Raw genomic sequence first — 20,902 nt, 5'->3', positions numbered from 1 at the left:
GCTCACACACAATGTTCCTGCTGATCTGTGTACGGTACGATCAGCAGAGGCGACATCAGGACAGGACTCCGATCACAGGGAGGGCACGGAGCACACGTATGGGACGGTCCCCGCACCCAGTGCTACAGAGGGTGGCCTTGTGGTATAGCCACACTACAAGGCATGAGTAGATGGGGACCCCCTATCATACTCGATTCAGAGGCTTATCCTCAGCGGGCACCATGGCTCCCCCATCTACAAGAATAAGGCATATACCACACGTGGATGATTCGGAGACCTTGCAGACAAAAGGTTCTGGTTCTCCATTATCCAAAGTTATTAGATTTCCCCCTCTCCTAATCCCTTTCCCCAGCAAAAAGGAATGGTGCCCCCCTTTACCAGTGACCACCTAGGCAAATAACATTGAGTTCTCATGTCCCGTCACCCCCCACCCCATCCCGCACCTGTAAGGCCAGGGGTTAAGGGGTTAAAGAAAAATAAACAAACAACATGCAGATGTTTGCACAATACCTGACAAACACCGGTGATGGAGCGTGGGGTAATGAATGTCGCCTGCAAATTTGTTTTAGGTTTTATATTACGTGAAGTGGTAATTACTTTACACATAGCAAGTTAGTTATTAAAGGGGTATAGATAAAAAAAAAAAAAAAGATGGCCCCCTCCCTCCTGCTGGTTCTCATTATCTAATCTACCGCAGGGAACAATAAGGCCCAATATTTGTGCTCCCTTCCCATTTCTTAAAAGAGAGAAGAGATCCATGGTTCCGGCTATTAAATAGGGTCAAATGAGCTGTGCCCCCTGCATAAGGGTCTCAGATTAGTGGGTGCAGCTGATTTAAAAGGGGTTTCCTTTCCTTAGGATCGGTGCCGGTCTCAGAGCAGTACATGGCTCCGTACACTGAGTAGCGGCCGTTCTTGGGTGCTGCGGCTCAAGTCACATTCACTACAATGGGAGCGGAGCTGCAGGACCCACAATGCCTGCCCTGGACAACCACTGTGAATCGAACATGCGCAGGAGCCTTAGGTCAATCACATCCCTGCAAAAATCTTCTGTACTTCGTTTGTTACAATGTATCAGTCTGAATTCCAGGCTGTTTAGCATTCTGGATATCATTGTAGCAAACTCTCAGCTGTGAGCAGTTTTGGCTCTGTGCAGGTTTTTAGCCACATGGTTTTAAGAATGTTTCCATCCACTGACAGCAAGCAGAGGTCTTTAAAAGAAAAGTGAGGAACATAAAGCATTTTGGAAATTAAGGGATGTAATTGACATGAAACGCGATGGACGATAACATGAGATTGTTACAGAGCGGTAATCTGGGAAAAGCATTGATGTTTTGAGCTTTTTGTTCCGTCATCGTGGCGTACGTGCCAGGCCTGAGAACCGCAGTAGGGAGCGCCGCTCTTCTGGGGTCAGGAGTGGGATCAGTTTGGTCTCGCTTGGTTCAGCCGCTCCTGTGATCAGTCGTCATGTATTATTCTTGGGAACAAGACGGGGGGCGCAGGAAGGGGCATCCAGGCACTGCCGAAAGGGAAAAAGTCACTCTGGACTTGGAAGGGAATTCATACCTAATGAATAAGCGGCAGGAATCGTCCCAGGGGGCATCGCTATAATAATCCGGCTTTTTTAGAGTCCTAGATGGCAATTTCTTCCACTCATCGTGGAATCAGGAGCCAAAGTTTCCTCCCCTCTCGTTACCACTATTTTTATTACTATACATCTCGCATTATTTTACTTTGACATCTTCAGCTTTCAGAATGATTTTGCTTTTTGGATGTTGGGACAGATTCTTCATTTTGGGATTCTTTGAAGAACTTGGTGCAAAAATGATGAGCAAATACCAAAAGACAAAAAAAAAAAAAAAAAAAGAGAAAAGTGACTTCAAAGGTGGTGCATGTAGGTCATACATTTGGTGCAAAATTAAAAAAAATAAAAGCTCTTTATTCTTCTTTAACCTGCTGCTCAGCTTCCAAAGTCACAAAAATGCTCCAAATTGACAAATCCTCCAGACAGGGACTGGCGTGGGACTCAAACTAAAATGGGACATTTGATAAAAGTTCCATTTCAGGAATCTGTCTACGACATCTGGATAAGCAAAGTTGTCAAGCAAAAAAAACACTTAAAAAGTGGCACAAAATATAAGAATAAATTGCAAATACTAAAGTCACTAAAATGGAGCAAAACACTACAGAAAACATCCAGACCCTCTATTCTTGTACCAGACCTTCGGGGACAAAGGATTGGGGTGCAGGTGTTTCCTCTGGGGTCGGCACACAGTGGAGCCTAGGATGTGAGATTAGGGATCCTTGTTTTGCAGTTGAGGAGCTGTTAATGCATTTTGCTGGATGATTCGGGTGGGGATGACACTTACATGACATCAGGCAGTGACTAGAGGACCCTGCACAGCCAGCTAGGGTGGAGGCCTGAGATCACAGAGAGGGGTCGGTGGCTTTGTCTATTTGAGCATCCATTTATAATGGAGGAAGACGTACAGAGAACTGCACCCCGATATTGTTACAGATAATGCAAAAATACATCAGACTGCACGGATTAGCATTCGTTCCCCATGTTTGTCAAAGTGCACAATGGAAGTAGTGAATCAGGATGGACACATACTGCCCTCTAGTGGTCACTGATAGATGCAGTCAAATAAGTCATCTGGTATTGATCAAAAAGTGACAGATTGTATAAAATTTTTTGATAGGAGACAGCGCTATACAGAACAAGAGAGGACACTATAATAAGGGATGCATGATACATAATGAGAGGACGCTATGCATAGCAAGAGAGATCACTAATAAAAGACAGCGCTATACGTAAGGGAGGACACTAATAAGGGATGCATGAAACAGAGGACACCAAGCATAACAAGAGAGGACACTAATAAGGGACAGCGCTATACATAATGGAGGACACTATAAATTAAGAGAGCACTAAACGTAACAAGCTGATGCTATGTACTAAGGGACAGCTATATTGAACGAGAGAATACAGTGTCAGAAAGGACAGCACTATACGTATTAAGAGGAGACCATGCAATATAGGATGCGATATGCATGAGAAGAAAATAGCTATGCAATAAGGGATGACGCTATAGATAACAAAAGAGGATGCTGTGTAATAAGGGACGGCACTATACGTATTAAGAGGAGACTATGCATTATAGGAAGACGTTTGATAATTGATAGCAGTGTACATAAAAGGAAGTTACGTAATAAGGGATGACGCTATGGATAAGAGGATGCTATGCAATAAAAGATAACACTATACATAAAAGAAAATGCTGTGTAATAAGGGAAGGCACTATACATGAGAGGAGCTAGTAAGGGAGAGCGCTATACATGACGAGAGGACTGTGAAATAAGAGATGGTGCATACACAATTAGAGAGAAGAGCACATTGCAATAAGAGAAGGCACTATACATAATTAGAAGTAATAAGACGACACTGTGTAATAGTGGATGGCACAACACAATTAGAGGACGCTATGCAAAAAGGCACGACCTTATATATAATAAAAGCGGACACTAAAAATGTACAGCGCAATTCATAATGAGAGGACGCTGTATAATAAGAGACGGGGCTGCGTAATAACAGGATCGCGCTATACACTAGAAAGTACACAATGTATTAAGGGATAGTGCTTTACTCTGCAAGTCATGTAATGTAGATACAGATAAATATTTACACCAGTAATATCTCATGATAGCGCATGATTAATAATTTTCTTGTTTCTTTTTCATCAGGTCAGATCTTCCAGCCACGACTTTGCAACACAGATCACTGCACCGCAGAATATAACCAGGTCCCCTACAGTCAGTGGTGGAACTGCAGTCCAGTGGGCCCCGATGCAAGATTTCAGGGGCATCCTGGATAGAGACATAGTTGGGCCCAGTATAAGGGACATATATACCAGGATCGGGATACATATACCGTGTGAAAATAACTATTTGATACTCTGTAGGTGGGAAAACTTGGAAAATCAGCAAAGAATGGCGAGCTCTGTAATTTTTATCGTTGGTACACTGCACCTGTGAGAAACAATCTAAGAATAAAAAACAGATCATATTGTATGATTTTTACATATTTCATGCAATAATTAATTTGCTTTTTAGGCTACTTTCAGACTTGCGTTCTGAGGCGCAGGGCCGCGGCTAAGCTCAGTCCCCGGCCGCGCCTCTTCCGGTCAGCTCCTCCTATGGGCGCATGACGCTGCATGCGACCGGCGTACCCTGTATTTAGCGTTGGGTACGCTGGCATGTTTCTGCCGGCGCATTCGCCCTCTTTGCGCTGCTCCGAGCGCACAAAAATGCAACACGGTGCGTTTGGCGCACGTCGGCATAGCACAAAAAGGGCGCATGCGCCGGCAAAAACATACCAGTGCAAGGCTAGCATGCCCAACACTAAATATAGGGTATGCCGGTCGCATGCAGCGTCATGCGCTCATAGGAGGAGCTGACCGGAGGAGGCGCGGCGGGGGTGGAGCTTAGCGGGCAGCCCTGCGCTGTGCCTCAGAACGCAAGTCTGAAAGTAGCCTTAAATATTTGATCACCGACCAACCAGCAAGAATTCTGCTCTCACAGACCTGTTAGTTTTTCTGTATGAAGCCTCCTACTCTGCAATCATTACCTGTATTAATTGCAGCTGTTTGACCTCGGTACCTGTATAAAAGCCACCTCTCCACCATGGCCAAGCCCAAAGAGCAGTCTAAGGACACCAGGGACAAAATTGTAGACCTGCACAAGGCTGGGATGGGCTACAGGACAATAGGCAAGCAGCTTGGTGAGAAGGCAACAACTGTGGGCACAATTATTAGAAAATGGAAGAAACACAAGATGATGGTCAATCTTCCTCGGTCTGGGGCTCCGTGTAAGGTCTCACCTCGTGGGGTAAGGATGATTCTGAGAAAGCTCAGGAATCAGCCCAGAGCTACACGGGAGGACCTGGTCAATGACCTGAAGAGAGCTGGGACCATAGTCTTAAATATTACTGTTAGAAACACACTATGCCATCATGGATTAAAATCCTGCTCACCAGCTCATGTCCAGGCTCATTTCATATTAGACAGTGACCATCTGGGTGATCCAGAGGAGGCATGGGAGAAGGTCGTGGTCAGATGAGACAAAAATAGAACTTACTGGTATCAACACCACTCGCCGTTTTTAGAGGAAGAAGGATGAGTACAACCCCAAGAACACCGTACAAACTGTGAAGCATGGTGGGGAAATATACTTTGGGGATGGTTTTCTGCAAAAAGGGACAGGACAAGTGCACAATATTGAAGGGAGGATGGATGGGGTCATGTATCACTAGATTTTGGCTAACAACCTCCTTCCCTCAGCAAGACCATTGAAGCCAGGGCAACTAAAGAGTGTCTCCATAAGAAGAATTTCAAGGTCCTGGAGTGGCCTAGTCAGTCTCCAGCCCTGTACACAATAGAAAACCTTTGGAGGAGCTGAAACTCAATGTTGCCCAGCGACAGCCCCGAAACCTGAAAGATCTGTGAAAGATCTGTATGGAGGAAGGGGCCAAAATCCCTGCTGCAGTGTGTGCAAACCTGGTCAAGAACTACAGGAAATGTCTGACCTCTGTAATTGCAACGGTTTCTGCACCAAATATTAAGTTCTAATTTTTTATTGTACTAAATAATTAATTTGCAATAAATTGCATGAAATATGTAAGTCATACGTGATTTTATATTTAGATTCAGTCTCACAGATGAAGTGTACAAAATTACAGACCTCTCCATTCTTTGTAGATGGGAAAACTTGCCACACACAGGTGCTGCTCACTAAATTAGATCAAAAAGTTAATTTCAGTTGTTCAATGCAAAAAGTGAAGCTCATATTAGTCATTACACACAGAGAGATCTATTTTACGTGTTTATTTCTGTTAGTGTTGATGATTATGGCTTACAGCCAATGAAAAACCCAAAAGTCATTATCTCAGTAAATAAGAATACTTTATAACACCAGCTTGAAAAATGACTTTAAAATCCTAAATGTTTGCCTACTGAAATGTCTGTTCAGTAAATGCACTCAATACTTGGTCGGGGCTCCTTTGGCATCAATTACTGCATCAATGTGGTGTTGCATGGAGACGATAAGCCTGTGGCACTGCTGAGGGGTTATGGAAGCCCAGGTTGCTTTGATAGCAGCCTTCAGCTCGTCTGCATTGTTGGGTCTGGTGTCTCGTCTTCCTCTTCACAATACCCCATAGATTCTCTATGGGGTTAAGGTCAGGTGAGTTTGCTGCCAATCAAGCCCAGTGATACTGTTGTGTGTACACCAGGTATTGGTACTTTTGGCAGTGTGGACAGGGGCCAAGTCCTGCTGGAGAATGACATTTCCATCTCCATAAAGCTTGTCGGCAGAGGGAAGCATGAAAAGCTCTAAAATGTCCTGGTAGACGGCTGTGCTGACTTTGGTCTTGGTAAAACACAGTGGACCTACACCAGCAGATGACATGGCTCCCCAAACCATCACTGATGGTGGAGACTTCACACTAGACCTCCAGCAGCTTGGATTGTGGCCTCTCCACTCTTCCTCCAGACTCTGGGACTGCGATTTCTAAATGAAATGCAAAATTTACCTTCATCTGAAAATAACACCTAGGACCACTGACAACAGTCCAGCTCTCTTTCTCCTTGGCCCAGGTAAGACGCTTCTGGCGTTGTCTATTGGTCATGAGTGGCTGACACAAGGAATGTGACACTTGTAGCCCATGTCCTGGATACGTCTGTGTGTGGTGTGAAGCAATGACTCCAGCAGCAGTCCACTCCTTGTGAATCTCCCCCAAATTTTTGAATGGCCTTTTCTTAATCCTTTCCAGGCTGCGGTTATCCCGGTTGCTTGTGCACCTTTTTCTACCACACTTTTTCCTTCAACTCAACTTTCCATTAATCTGCTTGGATACAGCACTGTGTGAACAGCCGACTTCTTGAGCAATGACCATTTGTGGCTTCCCCTCCTTGTGGAGTGTCAGTGACTGCCTTCTGGACATCTGTCAGGACAGCAGTCTTCCCCATGATTGTGGAGCCTACAGAAACAGACTAAGGGACCTTTATAAACACTTAAAAAACACCTGTAAAGGCTTCCTAATTATTCTAATTTACTGAGATGATGACTTTTGGGTTTTCGTTGGCTGTAAGCCATAATCATAAACATTAACAAAAATACGTTAATGCGTCGTTTTGACAGTGTGGCGACCTGCGCTGAACGCAATGTGTTGGATTTTGTTGTGGTCGCTGCACCGTCAAAACGACGCATGCAGAGGCATCCGCATACATCGGCATGGCCAGCGTACCCAATGCTATAGATAGGGTACGCAGGCCGCATGCCGACGTAGGCGGAGCTGCCTTAGTGATGAAAAAAAAATTCCAAAGTCTGCTATAAACAAAAAAAAAAAAAAACCTCCTTGATTTTCCAAGACCCAGAGCGTTCTCCATTTTTCGTGATCTCGGGTTGGGTGCGGGCTTATTTTTTGCGTGCCGAGCTGACATTTTTAATGATACCATTTGTGTGCAGATACGATCTTTTGATTGCCCGTTATTGCATTTTAATGCAATGTCTCGGCGACAAAAAAAACACCGTAATTCTGGCTTTTTGATTTTTATCGCTACGCCGTTTAGCAATTAGGTTAATTCTTTTTTTTTATTGGGCGATTCTGAACGCGGCGATACCAAATATGTGTAGGGTTTTTTTTTTAATTTTATTATGATTGGGGTGAAAAACGTAGTTACTTACCGATAACGGTATTTCTCAGAGCCCATGACAGCACCACGGAGAGAGGGGATCCGCCCTTCATGGACAGGAAACCTACAGCACCACGGAGAGGGGATCCGCCCTTCAGGGACAGGAAACCTACAGCACCACGGAGAGAGAGGGGATCCGCCCTTCAGGGACAGGAAACGTACAGCACCACGGAGAGAGAGGGGATCCGCCCTTCAGGGACAGGAAACGTACAGCACCACGGAGAGAGAGGGGATCCGCCCTTCAGGGACAGGAAACGTACAGCACCACGGAGAGAGGGGATCCGCCCTACAGGGACAGGAAACGTACAGCACCACGGAGAGAGGGGATCCGCCCTTCAGGGACAGGAAACGTACAGCACCACGGAGAGAGGGGATCCGCCCTTCAGGGACAGGAAACGTACAGCACCACGGAGAGAGGGGATCCGCCCTTCAGGGACAGGAAACGTACAGCACCACGGAGAGAGGGGATCCGCCCTTCAGGGACAGGAAACCTACAGCACCACGGAGAGAGGGGATCCGCCCTTCAGGGACAGGAAACCTACAGCACCACAGATGGGATCCCGCCCTTCAGGGACAGGAAACCTACAGCACCACAGAGATATGGGATCCCGCCCTTCAGGGACAGGAAACCTACAGCACCACGGAGCGAGGGGATCCACCCTTCAGGGACAGGAAACCTACAGCACCACGGAGAGAGGGGATCCGCCCTTCAGGGACAGGAAACCTACAGCACCACGGAGAGAGGGGATCCGCCCTTCAGGGACAGGAAACCTACAGCTAAAAGGGAGGAACCTCTCCTACGCCCCCAGTTGGTTTCAGATTATCAGAGGGTCTCCAGATTTGTTAAACAGAAATATATAACATTATAATACTGCTTATTATCAAAGCACACCGTGCCTATACAAAGACACTCTACGAACAGTAAACGTGCTCACCGCACACGTGATGGGGGGGAATAAGAGGGTGCTGTCATGGGCTCTGAGAAATACAGTTATCTGTAAGTAACTACGTTTTTCTCTATCCCCCATGACAGCACCACGGAGAGAATTAGAGACTGGTAATTTAGGGAGGGACCACAGCCTGAAGGACCCTTCTCCGAAGGTCAAGTCAGACGCAGAGGCTAGATCTAATCGATAGTGTCTAAAAAAAAGGTTGAAGGTGATGACCAGGTGGCCGCCTTACAGATCTGTTCCATCGATACCTCAGATCTCTCAGCCCATGAGGTCGCCATTGCTCTTGTGGAATGGGCTCTCAACTCTTCCGGGATGGTATTCCTGCTGGAAGAACAGGCCAGGGCAATCGCATCCTGCATCCATCTTGCCAGGGTACTCTTGGATGCTTTGAGTCCCTTCCTGGGCCCCTGGAAACATACAAACAGAACCTTCCTTCCTACACCCCTTGGTAACCTCCAAGTATTGAATTAGGCATCTCTTCACGTCTAAGGTGTGAAACCTCTCTTCTTCCCTATTCCTTGGATTTGGGCAGAAGCAAGGACTACTTCTTGGGACCTATGGAAGTGCGATGCTACTTTAGATAAGTAGGCCGGGTCAGGCTTTAGGATGACTATCTTCCAAAATTTTTGCAAATGGTGGTACTGCAGCTAGATCCTGAATATCGCTCACCCTACAAGCCGATGTTAGTGCTACCAGTAGAACAGTTTTTAATGATAAGATTTTTAGAGGGGCTGACTCAATAGGCTCCAATGGGGAACCTGTTAGTACCAGATTCAGATCCCACTATGGTAATTTTCGACTAATTATCGGCCTAGACCTAGCTGCAGCTTTAATGAATTGTGCTATCCATGGGTTACCTGCCACATCATGGTTATATAGCGCACCTAAAGCCACTACCTGTACCTTAATGTATTGACTGCTAAGCCTTGTTCTAGGCCCTACTGTAAAAATTCGAGAATTTTAGTAACCGGGACCCCATCCTGGACTCTTACCCCGGCGGTGGACAGGAATTTTTTCCAGGTTTTCCCATAAGCCTTTGTCATGACCGATTTCCTACTTTTTAGTAATGTAGTAATTAAGTTCTCTGAAATCCCCCTTCCCCTCAGCAGTGCCCATTCAAATTCCATGCTGTTAAATGGAGGTTCACTGCCCGAGAGTTTGATACCAGTCCCTGAGATAGTAGGTCTGGGAGATCCGGTAGGATCCAAGGGTCGGTGATCAATAGCATCCTCAGTCAGGAGAACCAAGTTCTTTTTGGCCAGAAAGGGGCTATTAATATCATTCTTGTTTTGTCCTCCATGACTTTCTTTATGACTGCAGGAATGAGGATGATCTGGGGGAAAAGGCATATGTCAGGTTCTAAGTCCAAGTAAAACTAAAAAAACTGAACTGGAGTAGACTTGAATGCCGTGGTGGGACAGCTTTATACTTTTTTGATCAAAATAGTGTTTACCAAGTACCCTATGTTATTTAATGCACTTGCTTTTTTTTATTTATTTTCATTAGGGTATATACACACATTGTTTTTTTCCTTTGGTTTTTCTAAGTCCAAGTAAGCATAAAGGCATCCAGGGCCCAAGGATTCCCCCTGGGGTCTAGAGAACAGAATGCTTCCACTTTTTTGTTTTTGAAATCGGCGTACAGATCTATGTCCGGGGTTCTCTACATCTTTACAATCTGCCGAAAAATGGACTGCTTTAGGACCCACTCGCCCTGCCTCAATTGAGTGCGGCTCAGAAAGTCTGCTTTTTGGTTCTCCCGAATGTGTAGTGTGGAGGGATAGCAGATTTTCGTCTGCCAGGCAGAGGATTTTGGAGGAGGTATCCATTAGGGCTTAGGACCTGGTTCCCCCGATCGTTTATATAGGCCACCGTCACTTGGTTGTCAGAGAATATGCGGACATGATGACCCCGTAGCGAAGGTAGGAAGCGTGATAGTGTTTAACCTATTTCCCAAAGATCCTTCTGGTTTGAGGAGGCTTCTAGTTCCTGACCCCTCCCATTCCCCCTGACTCCTGAGCATCCCTGCTGTCCATGTGTGCTCCCCATCCCATGGGACTGGCATCCGTGGTGATTATACGTGATATTTGTATTACCCAGGGGATCCCCTTGGATAGGTTGTTGGTATTCCTCCACCAGGATAGGGAATGAATAGTTCTCGAATCTAGGGTTATGTGACCTTCTAAGTGACCCCTTATTGCCAACTGGTATGGTAATATATCCCATTGGAGATCCCTTGTATGTAGTTGCGCCCACTGGACTGTCGATAAGCAGGCGGAAAAGGAACCCAGCAGTGACATCACTTAGTGTCATGGAGGGGTTCCGTATGGCTTTTGCCACTACTATCTGTGCAATTTTTTCTTTTTTGTGGCTTGGGAGTCAGCACTCTTGCTTGTTTGAGTCCAATGTGAGCCCTAGGAATGCCTGCACTTTGCTGGGCTCCAGCCTTGATTTTTTCAGGTTTAGAAGTCAGCTGAGGTTCTGTAGAGTGTCCATCACTGTCCCTTTTTTTGCAGCTTTGGGCAGAGTTGCTTGCTATTAAGAAATCGTCCAAGTATGGGAATATTAGGATGTCCTGCTCTCTTTGTTGGGCCATCATCACTGCTACTAATTTTGTGAACACGCGTGGGGCTATAGATATTACGAAAGGCAGGGCTCTGTATTGGAATTGCCTTATCTCGCCCTCTATGGAAACCGCTAGTCTGAGGAATTTCCGGGAGTCTTTGTGAATGGGGATGTGATAGTACGCATCGCTGAGATCTAATACGGTCATGAAACCATTCGGGAACAGGATTTTGATGGTGGATTTGATTCCATTTTGAATTTTTGACTTATAAATTTACGGAAACTAAATGGATATTTGTTCGATATGTGCCATCTGGTTTGGACACTAGAAAAAGTGGGGAGTAGAACCCTTTGCCCATCTCCTGAGGGGGAACCTCCTGAAGGACTTTTTTTTTTTTTTTTACTAGATTTGGGACCTCACATTCTAGAGCTTTTTGTTCTCGTGTAGAGGATCTTAGTGGAGTTTACCACATATTTTTGAGGTGGGAGAGAAAGTCTATCCTCAGGCCTGACTCGAATAGATTAAATATCCAAGGGCTGTTCGAGATTTTTCCCCAGGCCGGAAGGAAAAGGGTTAATCTCCCCCCCACCCTGGACAAACTTTCACTTAGGATTTTTTGTCCCGGGAAGAACTGCCGAAAATCCTAAGAGGAAACCTCTATCCCTCTTTCTCCCCTCATCCCATCTGTTCTGTTCCCTTGATGGCCTTTTACGAAAAAAACTTTTTCTTCCGAAAGGACCGTTTAAACGCCACAGGCCCCAGGTTCGGAAAGCCCTTTTTCTTATCCCCTGCCTTCTGGAGGATATCATCCAGTGTCTCTCTGAATAAGAATTTTCCCTCGCATGGGATTGAACATGATTTCATTTTAGTTTGTAAGCCCTGTCCAGCATTTGACCCATAATGCTCTCCGGGCTGCGTTCGAGAGGGCTGCCGCTTTAGCTGTTAAACGGACTGAGTCAGCCGATGAGTCCGCCAAGAAGGCTGCAGCTCCCCTTATCGCTGGGATAGATTCTAGAATCTTATCTCTAGGTGTGCCCTCCCTCAGTTGTTTCGAGTTGATCCACCCATATCATTAGGGATCTGGAGGTACATGTTGCCGCTATGGCCGGTCTAATTCCCAGGCCCCCTTGAGGAAGATGTCAGCTTTTTTATCTAAGGCCTGTTTCACACATCAGTTTTTTTGTGTCAGTTAAAATCCGCCGAAATGGTGGAAAGCGGATCCGTTGGTAACTGATGTGAACGGATGCCACCGGACTTTTTTTTGACGGATCCGCCGAATGAAGAATTTTAAAGGAACCGCTGCGAGAGAGAGAGAGAATTTTGTGTGTCCGCCAGACATGATTTCAGGGTTAAATTTCCACCTGACTTCATTCCTCCGGGCATGCGCACTATAAAAATGCGGATCCTGCAGCCCAAAAAACGTTGCATGGTCCGTCCAGGCATCTCGGCGGACGCAAAAAAATTGACCTATCCGCAAAAAAAAAGTTCCAACGGATGGCCATCCGTCAAGATCCGCCGTTAATGCAAATCAATGGTGAAAAAACGGATCCGCCGAAAAAAATGGCGGATCCGGTTTTTTTTTGCAAAACCGGCAGATTTTGACTGATGGTCAAAAACGGAAGTGTGAAACAGGCCTTAGGGGTCCTTAAGTGTACCCATGTCCTAGAATCATAGAATCGTAGAGTTGGAAGGGACCTCCTGGGCCATCTGGTCCAACCCCCTGCTCAAAGCAGGATTCGCTAAATCATCCCAGTTAGATGTCTGTCCAGCCTCTGTTTGTTTGAAGACTTCCATTGAAGGAGAACTCACCACTTCTCGTGGCAGCCTGTTCCACTCATTGATCACTCTAACTGTCAAAAAGTTTTTTCTAATATCTAATCTGTGTCTCCTCCCATTCAGCTTCATCCCATTGCTTCTAGTCTTTCCTTGTGCAAATGAGAATAAAGTTGATCCTTCTACAATGTGACAGCCCTTTAGATATTTGTAGACAGCTATAAAAGGGCAGGGTGAACTTTGAGGCCTTGGCCACAGCAAGTTTCAAGGCCTTGTCCCAAGATGTGGACGCCTCCTCATCGAAGAGATATTTCCTCTTAAAGGGAAGAGACCATGGAGTTCTTCCTGTCCAGCTTCTTCCATTCTTTTTTTGATCAGGCTCTGTACATTTTCATTTAGCAGAAACACCCTGCGTTTCTTTTGGCCCAGTCCCCCGAACATTATGTCCTGAACCGACCTATCAGGACGAGGGTCCGACGCCCCCATGGTAGATCTCACAGCTTTCACTAGTGTGTCTACCTCATCTAGGGGAAAACAGTGACATCCCCCTGCTTCCTCGTCTGAGGAGAAAGAGTCCGATGTATCCGAGATAACTTCTCCAGCTGTAGCCGGATCTGATTGGGAACACACTAAGGTGTCCTTTTTTTTACTTTATCTCCCTGTTTTAAAGATGTAAGGACACTCTGAACTTCTGATCTAATTACAGCTCTAAGATCTGAGGTGATATCCATGGTTTCCTCGCAGAGCACTTCTTGTATACAAGATTCACAAAGCTTCTTATCCCATGATTCTGGCAAGGCTCTGTTACAAGTGGGGCATTCCCTGTTCTTCCTTTCCCCTTCTTTCCCTAATAAGGGAAAAGAAGCCTATTACAATGGTGAACATTCTCGAAGATCACTCACCAGATGGATGCGGTCGCAGGTAACGGTTCGGGAGGTGGATTCGGATCCTGTATAGGATGATCCAAGGATGGTGACTTGCTCCTTGCAGCTGATCTGCTTTGCTGTGTGGAGTGACTACTGGATCAGGTGTCTCGCCTGTCCCGGCCCTTCTGTCGGTAGCGATGCTTCTGCTCCTGGTCGCTATCCTCCATTTTGCTCAGGACGCTTCCAGCCAGGAGCATTTTCTAATGCCCATTTTTAAATTTCCTGCCATCACTTCCTTCCATTCTGCACCGTGCTTACCCGGGGAGCGTGCACCGCGCATGCACCGACTCAGGGACCCGGAAGGAGTCATCTATTCCCAGGGCAGCAGCCATCTTGGTCCACCCTCTGTACCACGACGCTGCAACCGCGCATCTGTTCTGGGACCCAGCAAGCCCCAGCCTCCTATTCGGAGCAGCGGCTCCGCCCCCCCCCACAGACCCATCGGTGGCAGCTTCGGGAAACGCACCCGCTGTGACAGGGGCCGCCCCGCTGCCAGCATCCGGACAGGTCGGCCCCGGATCTTCATCTGTCAGGTACCACAATGCTGTAGATTACCCGTCAGGGACAGGAACCCAACTGGGGGAGGAGAGGTACCACAATTTTATCTGTAGGTTCCTATCCCTGAAGAGCAGATCCCCTCTCTCTGTGGTGCTGTCATGGGGGAATAGAGAAAGGAGGGCGATTCGAACTTTTTTTTATATTTTTAAACTTTTTTTTTTTTTTTTAACTTTTGGCATGCTTCAATAGCCTCCATAGGAGGCTAGAAGCTGCCATAGCACGATCGCCTCTACTACATAGAGGTGATGCTCAGATCACCTCTATGCAGCAGAATTACAGGCTTGCTATGAGCGCTGACCACAGGATGGCGCTCATCGCAATCTGCCATCAACAACCATAGAGGTCTCGAGGAGACCTCTGGTTGTGATGGCAACACCTCGATGACCCCCGATCACGTGACGGGGGGTCGTCGCTGTGCCCATTTCTGGACCGGCCCCCGGAAGTGCATTTAAATGCCCGCTGTCAGAGTTTGACAGCTGCATTTAACTACTATTTAATAGGCACCGGCGTATCGCGATTCCGCTTGCGCCTATTGCGGGCACATGTCAGCTGTTAAAAACAGCTGACATGTCGCAGCTTTGAGGTGGGCTCACTGCCGGAGCCCACCTCAACGCAGGTGCTACTGCTAGCTGACGTAATATTCCGTCAGCTGGCAGTAAGGGGTTAAAATAAGTGCATTTTCCATGGTTAATAGTGTAGAAGGACCTTTAGTGATATTATGGTCACATAAGCAAAGGTCCCTTATCCTGCAAGAATATGAAAGAAGTGAACAGGGAAGAACCCTGAGAACCACAATCTGCATCAATCACACTTCAGGAAGGGCTTTTTTTGCTTTATAAGTTAAGCTATTGAGTATTTTGCAGCTTTGATAAGTGCCAGATGCAAACCTATAGAAATCAATGAGAGTATCCATTCTCACCTTCTTCGAGAGCTGGGTGTGATCGCAGCATAAGGACGAAAAGTGAGCGTCCTTCAAATGGCAGCACAAGGCTACGTGCTGAAACTATCGGAGCAGTCACGTCTGCAATTAGCGGTGGAGACTGGGTCTGTGCACATTGCAGAAGGGAATAAAACGCCATCTTTGTGACTTAAGGCCCCGTCACACTAAGCGATATCACTAGCAATATCGCTATGTGTGATACTTACCTCCGACCGGCTCCCCCGCTGATTATCGCTGATTGCGCGAGAACGTCCTGGGCCGTTTTGTCGTCGTCAGCTTCCTGCTGTGGAGACGAGCGACGCGGGCGGGAGGACGTCTTCATCGCCGCGTCTGACAAGTAAGTAGCGACCGCCGCTATGTCGCTGGTGAGATCTGACTGTTTGGCAGCTCACTAGCGACCACTTAGCGATGCACCAGCGATCCTGACCGCGTCATATCGTTGTCGGGATCGCTGGTGCATCGCTAAATGTGATGGTACCTTTATGCATCACCCATCACAGAGCCTTGTGCTGACGGACAGGACACAGACTGAAAACAATAAAACCAACTTATCCTAATGGCACATTCAGATGACCACTGATCAGCTCATCTAGAACGACCCTAGTAGTATGTGCATATGGGGGAAGGCAGATTATTTTTCCATAGCAAAAATTTTACAAAACCGTAAATTGAGCCACACCACATTAAATGCTGCAAGTTGTGTCCATGGCCATATAAAAGGGTAATTGAGCACCAAATATACTACAGCCTTTGCTGAATGGCAGGGACATCTGCCTTATCTGCACCCATTATAGGGCACTCGGACTTCTATGGGTGCCAAGCTGTAACATATGGAGCAGGGGATGCCATGTGCGGACAGGCAGCCGCCTCTTTCTCTGCTCACAGGTCCCCATGGGCGCATATTCATCCAAAGCAGAAGGGTCGTTTTTAGGCAATTAAAAAATTTTTTCTTTTGGTAATTGCTCCACATTGAGCTGGCAACATTCCCCACCGGATGTTCACGATACGGACATCAGTTCTTCCTCTCATCAGTAAAAGGTTTAAAAGCCAGAGGGATGGAGCACAAAACCTCAAGTTATCAGCTTGCTTTATTTTAATAATCAAACATTGCATAACCAAATGTAACAGAAAATGGCGCACAGCTATACTGGGAGCCGAGTGACCGCACAGTGTCCAATACACCCCAAAAATCCCCCAACCGAAGACAGCGTCGCACAGTGTAGTGTATCCAGAGATTGGAGGAGCTGAATGAGACCATGGACCAGGTGGCTCGATAAGAATTTTGCCATTTATTAATAAAACTTAAAATCGCATAAATCCCATGGAAAGGAGCGGTCACATGATGGCGCAAAAAGTTCAATACTGAGGATTCTCCATCGCTTCCCTTTCTCTGGTAAATACTGTTGGAGTGAAAAGGACATAAAAATCCCAGAACAGAACCAAACTTTCTTTTCTTAAAGAGGGTCGGTCACATGCACGCCGTGTAGGCAGCCATCGTGCCGGAGTGGACAACGTCGGCCAACAATCTGCTAGGACTTAGCGGAAAATCACCAGGACAGACCCCTTTAAAATTGGGAATGACACCTAACTTTCTCATAAAGCCAAATTAAAGACCAAAACGCAGTCACCTGACCCCACAGCTGTCTCTTTAAGAGTTAGAAAAACATGGCTGCCTTTCTCCAAAAACCAGCATCTCACCTGTCCACAGGTTGTGTGAGATATTGCAGCTCAGCCTCATTTCCTTTAAGAGCTGAGGTGCAATACCAGACACCCTGTAAACATGTATGGCGCTGTTTTTGTAGACAACTGTGTTAATAGATTACTGGACAATCCCTTTAAGGCAACAATGTCTTACCCCAAAGTTTCCCCGGCAGTTATACTTAGCATTTTTACAATAGCATCAGGTTGGAGGCTGCCCAATTTAAAGGAATTGTCCAGAATTTGAAAAAAATGGCTGCTTTCTTCAGAAGACAGAAGTGCGCATCTCTATGGATTGTGGCAGGTATTGCAGACCAGTTGCAATGATGTGAATGGGTAGCAGTTGCAATGCCACAATCCTGGTCAACCCAACAACTGGACCAGCAAAATCAGTCCATAAAGCGAGTCTGTCCTGGTGATCAGACCCCCTACTCAATGGCCAAATACCAGTGCATTAAGCCCGATGGCCGCCTGCGTTGTGCTCTAATGATAGGTACATAGCAATGCAACACAGAAATGAGTAGTAACACGTGGGGCGCATTCACAGGTGAGATCATTTTGCAAAGCACTTAACACCTTGAGGTAGCTTCTTTTAGGCAAAAAGTCAGTTGTGTGTTGGTATAAGCAAACGGGGGAAGGTAAAAATTGTATAGTGCATTTCCACTTTTAGTTTTTTCCCCTCAAAACGCACACTAAGATTACGGATTATGCGGAGCCGTCCCCGCATCCCTCGATATAGCCCTGTAGCAAGAACTAAAACGATCGCTAGAAACCAAAAGGAAGGCCTCAAGGAGAAAAGAAAAGGTGACCATGTAAAAACATCCTGCAGTGGAAAACACAGCAAAACCAACGCTGCAAGACCCCCCTGGATAGCTGAATGGAACTTTAACATCCCCCCCCCCCCACCAAAAAAAAAAAAAAATCTACTTTGGCAAAACTGTTAAACATACTCATGTCGATAACGCCAAAAAAAAAAAAAAAATGAAAATCACAAGTTCATCTGAAAACAGGAGAAGAATGAAGGTGACATTCAGAGTTGTAATTCTTTTCTTTTCAACTTTTTATCTGTGCAGAACAGTTTGTGTTTCAACAAGAGCAAACTTTATATACTAAATTGTTAAAATGTGAAATCTGTGCGGCGACAAAAAAATAAAAAACAGAAGTGCGATCGGCCAGAAAAACGTGTGAATCCGTGAATCCTAAGAAGGGGGAAAATAAAAAATATATATAAAAAAAATAACTCCTTCCACCAACAGCAAGAACGGCTGGATATTTCCCCTCCCCCAGAGACACTTTTTGCTGCTGAGTTCTCCCTATTGACCTCTCTGGTGTTTCTGAAGCCATCGTGTCCCCAACTAATTAAATCACAAAACTGCAAAGAAAAACAAAAAAGCCGTGCAGAAAGCAATGCGGAGTGTGAACACCTCTATCACGGTGGTTGACCGATGCAGTTGCAGTTATAGGGATATTCTATTTAAGCTTTTTTTTTTTTTTTTTCTTTTAAAAAGGGAATGTTAGCAAAGGAGTCATCCAGGAATAAATAATAAGCAGACATGTCTGGGAAGGGTGGACACAAGGACTGCATCATGCTCCAGCACTGAACAGGACGTAGTCTTTGTTTTACCTGGTGCACCTCTAAGTGAAGAGGCAAGCTGGCCACAGCATTAAATTCTGTTGTGGCTGTCAATCCTTGCACATGAGGGTCACCACGTACCTCATTAATACTCATACGTTCTCCAGGACAGAATATGGGTGGTCCTAAGCTCCGGGACTGCATTTTCAGTACTACATGCACTAGTTGGTTGGCTCTTAGTTGCCGGTCTATGTTACATCCTGAAGAAGCCTAACAAAGAAATGGAAAGGCTTAGAAGTCTGCATAAGGCACTAGGGAAAATTGTAATATGCAGTCAGGCAGCTTAGGAACACAAGGAGGAAGGGATCCCATCAGAGAAGCGCAGGAACAGGTGCGCCCCCATCTTATGGGGTCAGTATGTGGCTGCACTGACAATGTCACCACGGCAGGGACAGTCTTCACCTTCATGTAATAGTGCCTACGCAATACCTGTAATGTCAGCACCCGAGCCTTTACCAATCATCTCCAGCTAACCCAAGACAATATGGCGGGGAATTCGATTCCTGGAAATACTGCACAGTGTGACGGCGTGACCAAAAAATGTAAATTTATTACTTATATTAATACTTGACCCAAAGGGGGACAAAAAAAAAAAAGAAAAAAAAAAAAAAAAAAAAGAAGAGGAATGCAGTGAAAACGGAGCAACAAATCCTGCCAGATAAAATGCGTACCATACAAAAACCAAGGACGGGGAAGGGAGAGCTAGCAATCTGACTTTAATAAATACTTTCAAGTTTAAAAGTGTTCTAAAATAGTACGCCAACCCCTGCAGGATGAGCAGAGCTGTCACTGCGCTCCACGGGATGCAGGACCCCCACCGGGTGGCACAAAGTCACGGCCGTAAGACAACGTTACAGGGAAACATTAAATAAAAACACTGGTTTCCTCTTATCAGATGGTTTAGGTTTCTGGCCTTTGGAGGGAAGTCTGCTAAAATGCTGACTTGATAAAATCTGGGGGGAAAAAAAAGTGCCAACATAAGGTGATAATTTTAGTATTTAACAAAGAGCTATTAAATGGAACCCATCATTTCATAAAATGGACATGTCAAATCTAAATCAGAGAGGGTCTTTGTGGTAAAACGCTAAGTGGCAGAAGTGCTTAGAGGAGCACTGTGCCCCTTTGGTGTGGTGAGAGGTAAGCCCAAACATCCACCGGCCCGATACCTAGCAGAGCGCTTCTGCCCCTTTGTGTCAGATCGGTGGGGGGTTTTCAGCACTTGGTTCCTACAGATAGCAACTTATGACATGGGTAAAGTTTTGAAAATGATAGGTTCCCTTTGAAACAAATATTAAAGGTGGATGTGGTGGGAGAGGAATTAGGGGGAGGGAATCTTGACTCAAAATTGAGTCACAAGGCCAAGCAAAAGCAATTCTAACAAGCCCGTAGGGACGGTGAAGCAGCAGGGAGCTGGGGGTCTGCAGGGGGTTATTCTGAGACCCATCATTCTGAGCAGGGCAGTATACTCTTTTATAAAAGGCACATTTATAGATGGTCTTATAATGGGATCTCAGCAGCAAAATGATCACACAGATTGGGTTTCTACCCCAGCCTCTGGTGCTGAATTCTTCCATTTGTAAATGGTTTCCTAATATTAAAAAAAGAAAAAAAAAAAATGCCCAAGACGACAGCAGCAGTGTGTCCATGGCGGCGCTTTGTCCCTTGTTGTACAGCTCACAGGAGGCTTGTGTCTGTGTCTTGAACAGAGAAGGCACGGAGGTAACAAGGTGCCTACTTTCCGGGATCCCGGAGGTCCATACTAGAACCAAATAATGCCACCAGCTGCTCCTCGTAATGACTGATGTTTCTCTTCATAATGTCCATGCAGGGGCCCAGCAATCGCTCAAAGGCCTGTACATCCATAACTGAGAAAGGAAAACACAGATTACAGTAAAAACAAAAAAAATGTTTTCTCAATTTAAATTTACTGTTCTCTGTTATCAGCCATATCAATCCCAAGAGAGTGACTTTAAAACGTTTTTTGAAAATTGTACATAAAATAAATAAAAATTCACAAAAAAAAATAAAATAAGATTATACAGAACAAAGCTCAACTCCCCATTAAAGGGGTTGTCCGGACTTTTCACATAATGTCAGTACATATCT

At 45.7% G+C, this 20,902-nt stretch overlaps 1 protein-coding gene and 1 long non-coding RNA gene across 2 annotated transcripts in view; one reads left to right on the top strand and one right to left on the bottom strand.

Annotated features, from left to right (window-relative positions):
• LOC141088856 (uncharacterized) overlaps positions 1-4,053 on the top strand; it is a 152,428-nt gene extending 148,375 nt beyond the window's left edge. The window contains exon 6 of the long non-coding RNA XR_012232078.1: positions 3,744-4,053. This is a non-coding gene — a long non-coding RNA (uncharacterized lncRNA). The remainder of the gene's footprint in view (positions 1-3,743) is intronic.
• A 12,682-nt stretch (positions 4,054-16,735) lies between these two features.
• PRKAR2A (protein kinase cAMP-dependent type II regulatory subunit alpha) overlaps positions 16,736-20,902 on the bottom strand; it is a 47,974-nt gene continuing 43,807 nt past the window's right edge. Inside the window, exon 11 of the mRNA XM_073575077.1 lies at positions 16,736-20,661. Within this exon, the coding sequence (XP_073431178.1) occupies positions 20,528-20,661 (134 nt within the window). The 3' untranslated portion in view covers positions 16,736-20,527. The remainder of the gene's footprint in view (positions 20,662-20,902) is intronic.

The sequence above is a fragment of the Dendrobates tinctorius genome, unplaced genomic scaffold (assembly GCF_039654945.1).
Source record: "Dendrobates tinctorius isolate UK_male_01 unplaced genomic scaffold, ASM3965494v1 ptg000041l, whole genome shotgun sequence".
Classification (NCBI taxonomy): Eukaryota; Metazoa; Chordata; class Amphibia; order Anura; family Dendrobatidae; genus Dendrobates; species Dendrobates tinctorius.
Note: the sequence above shows the minus strand (reverse complement) of the source record. Positions and strands in the feature narration are given on the sequence as shown.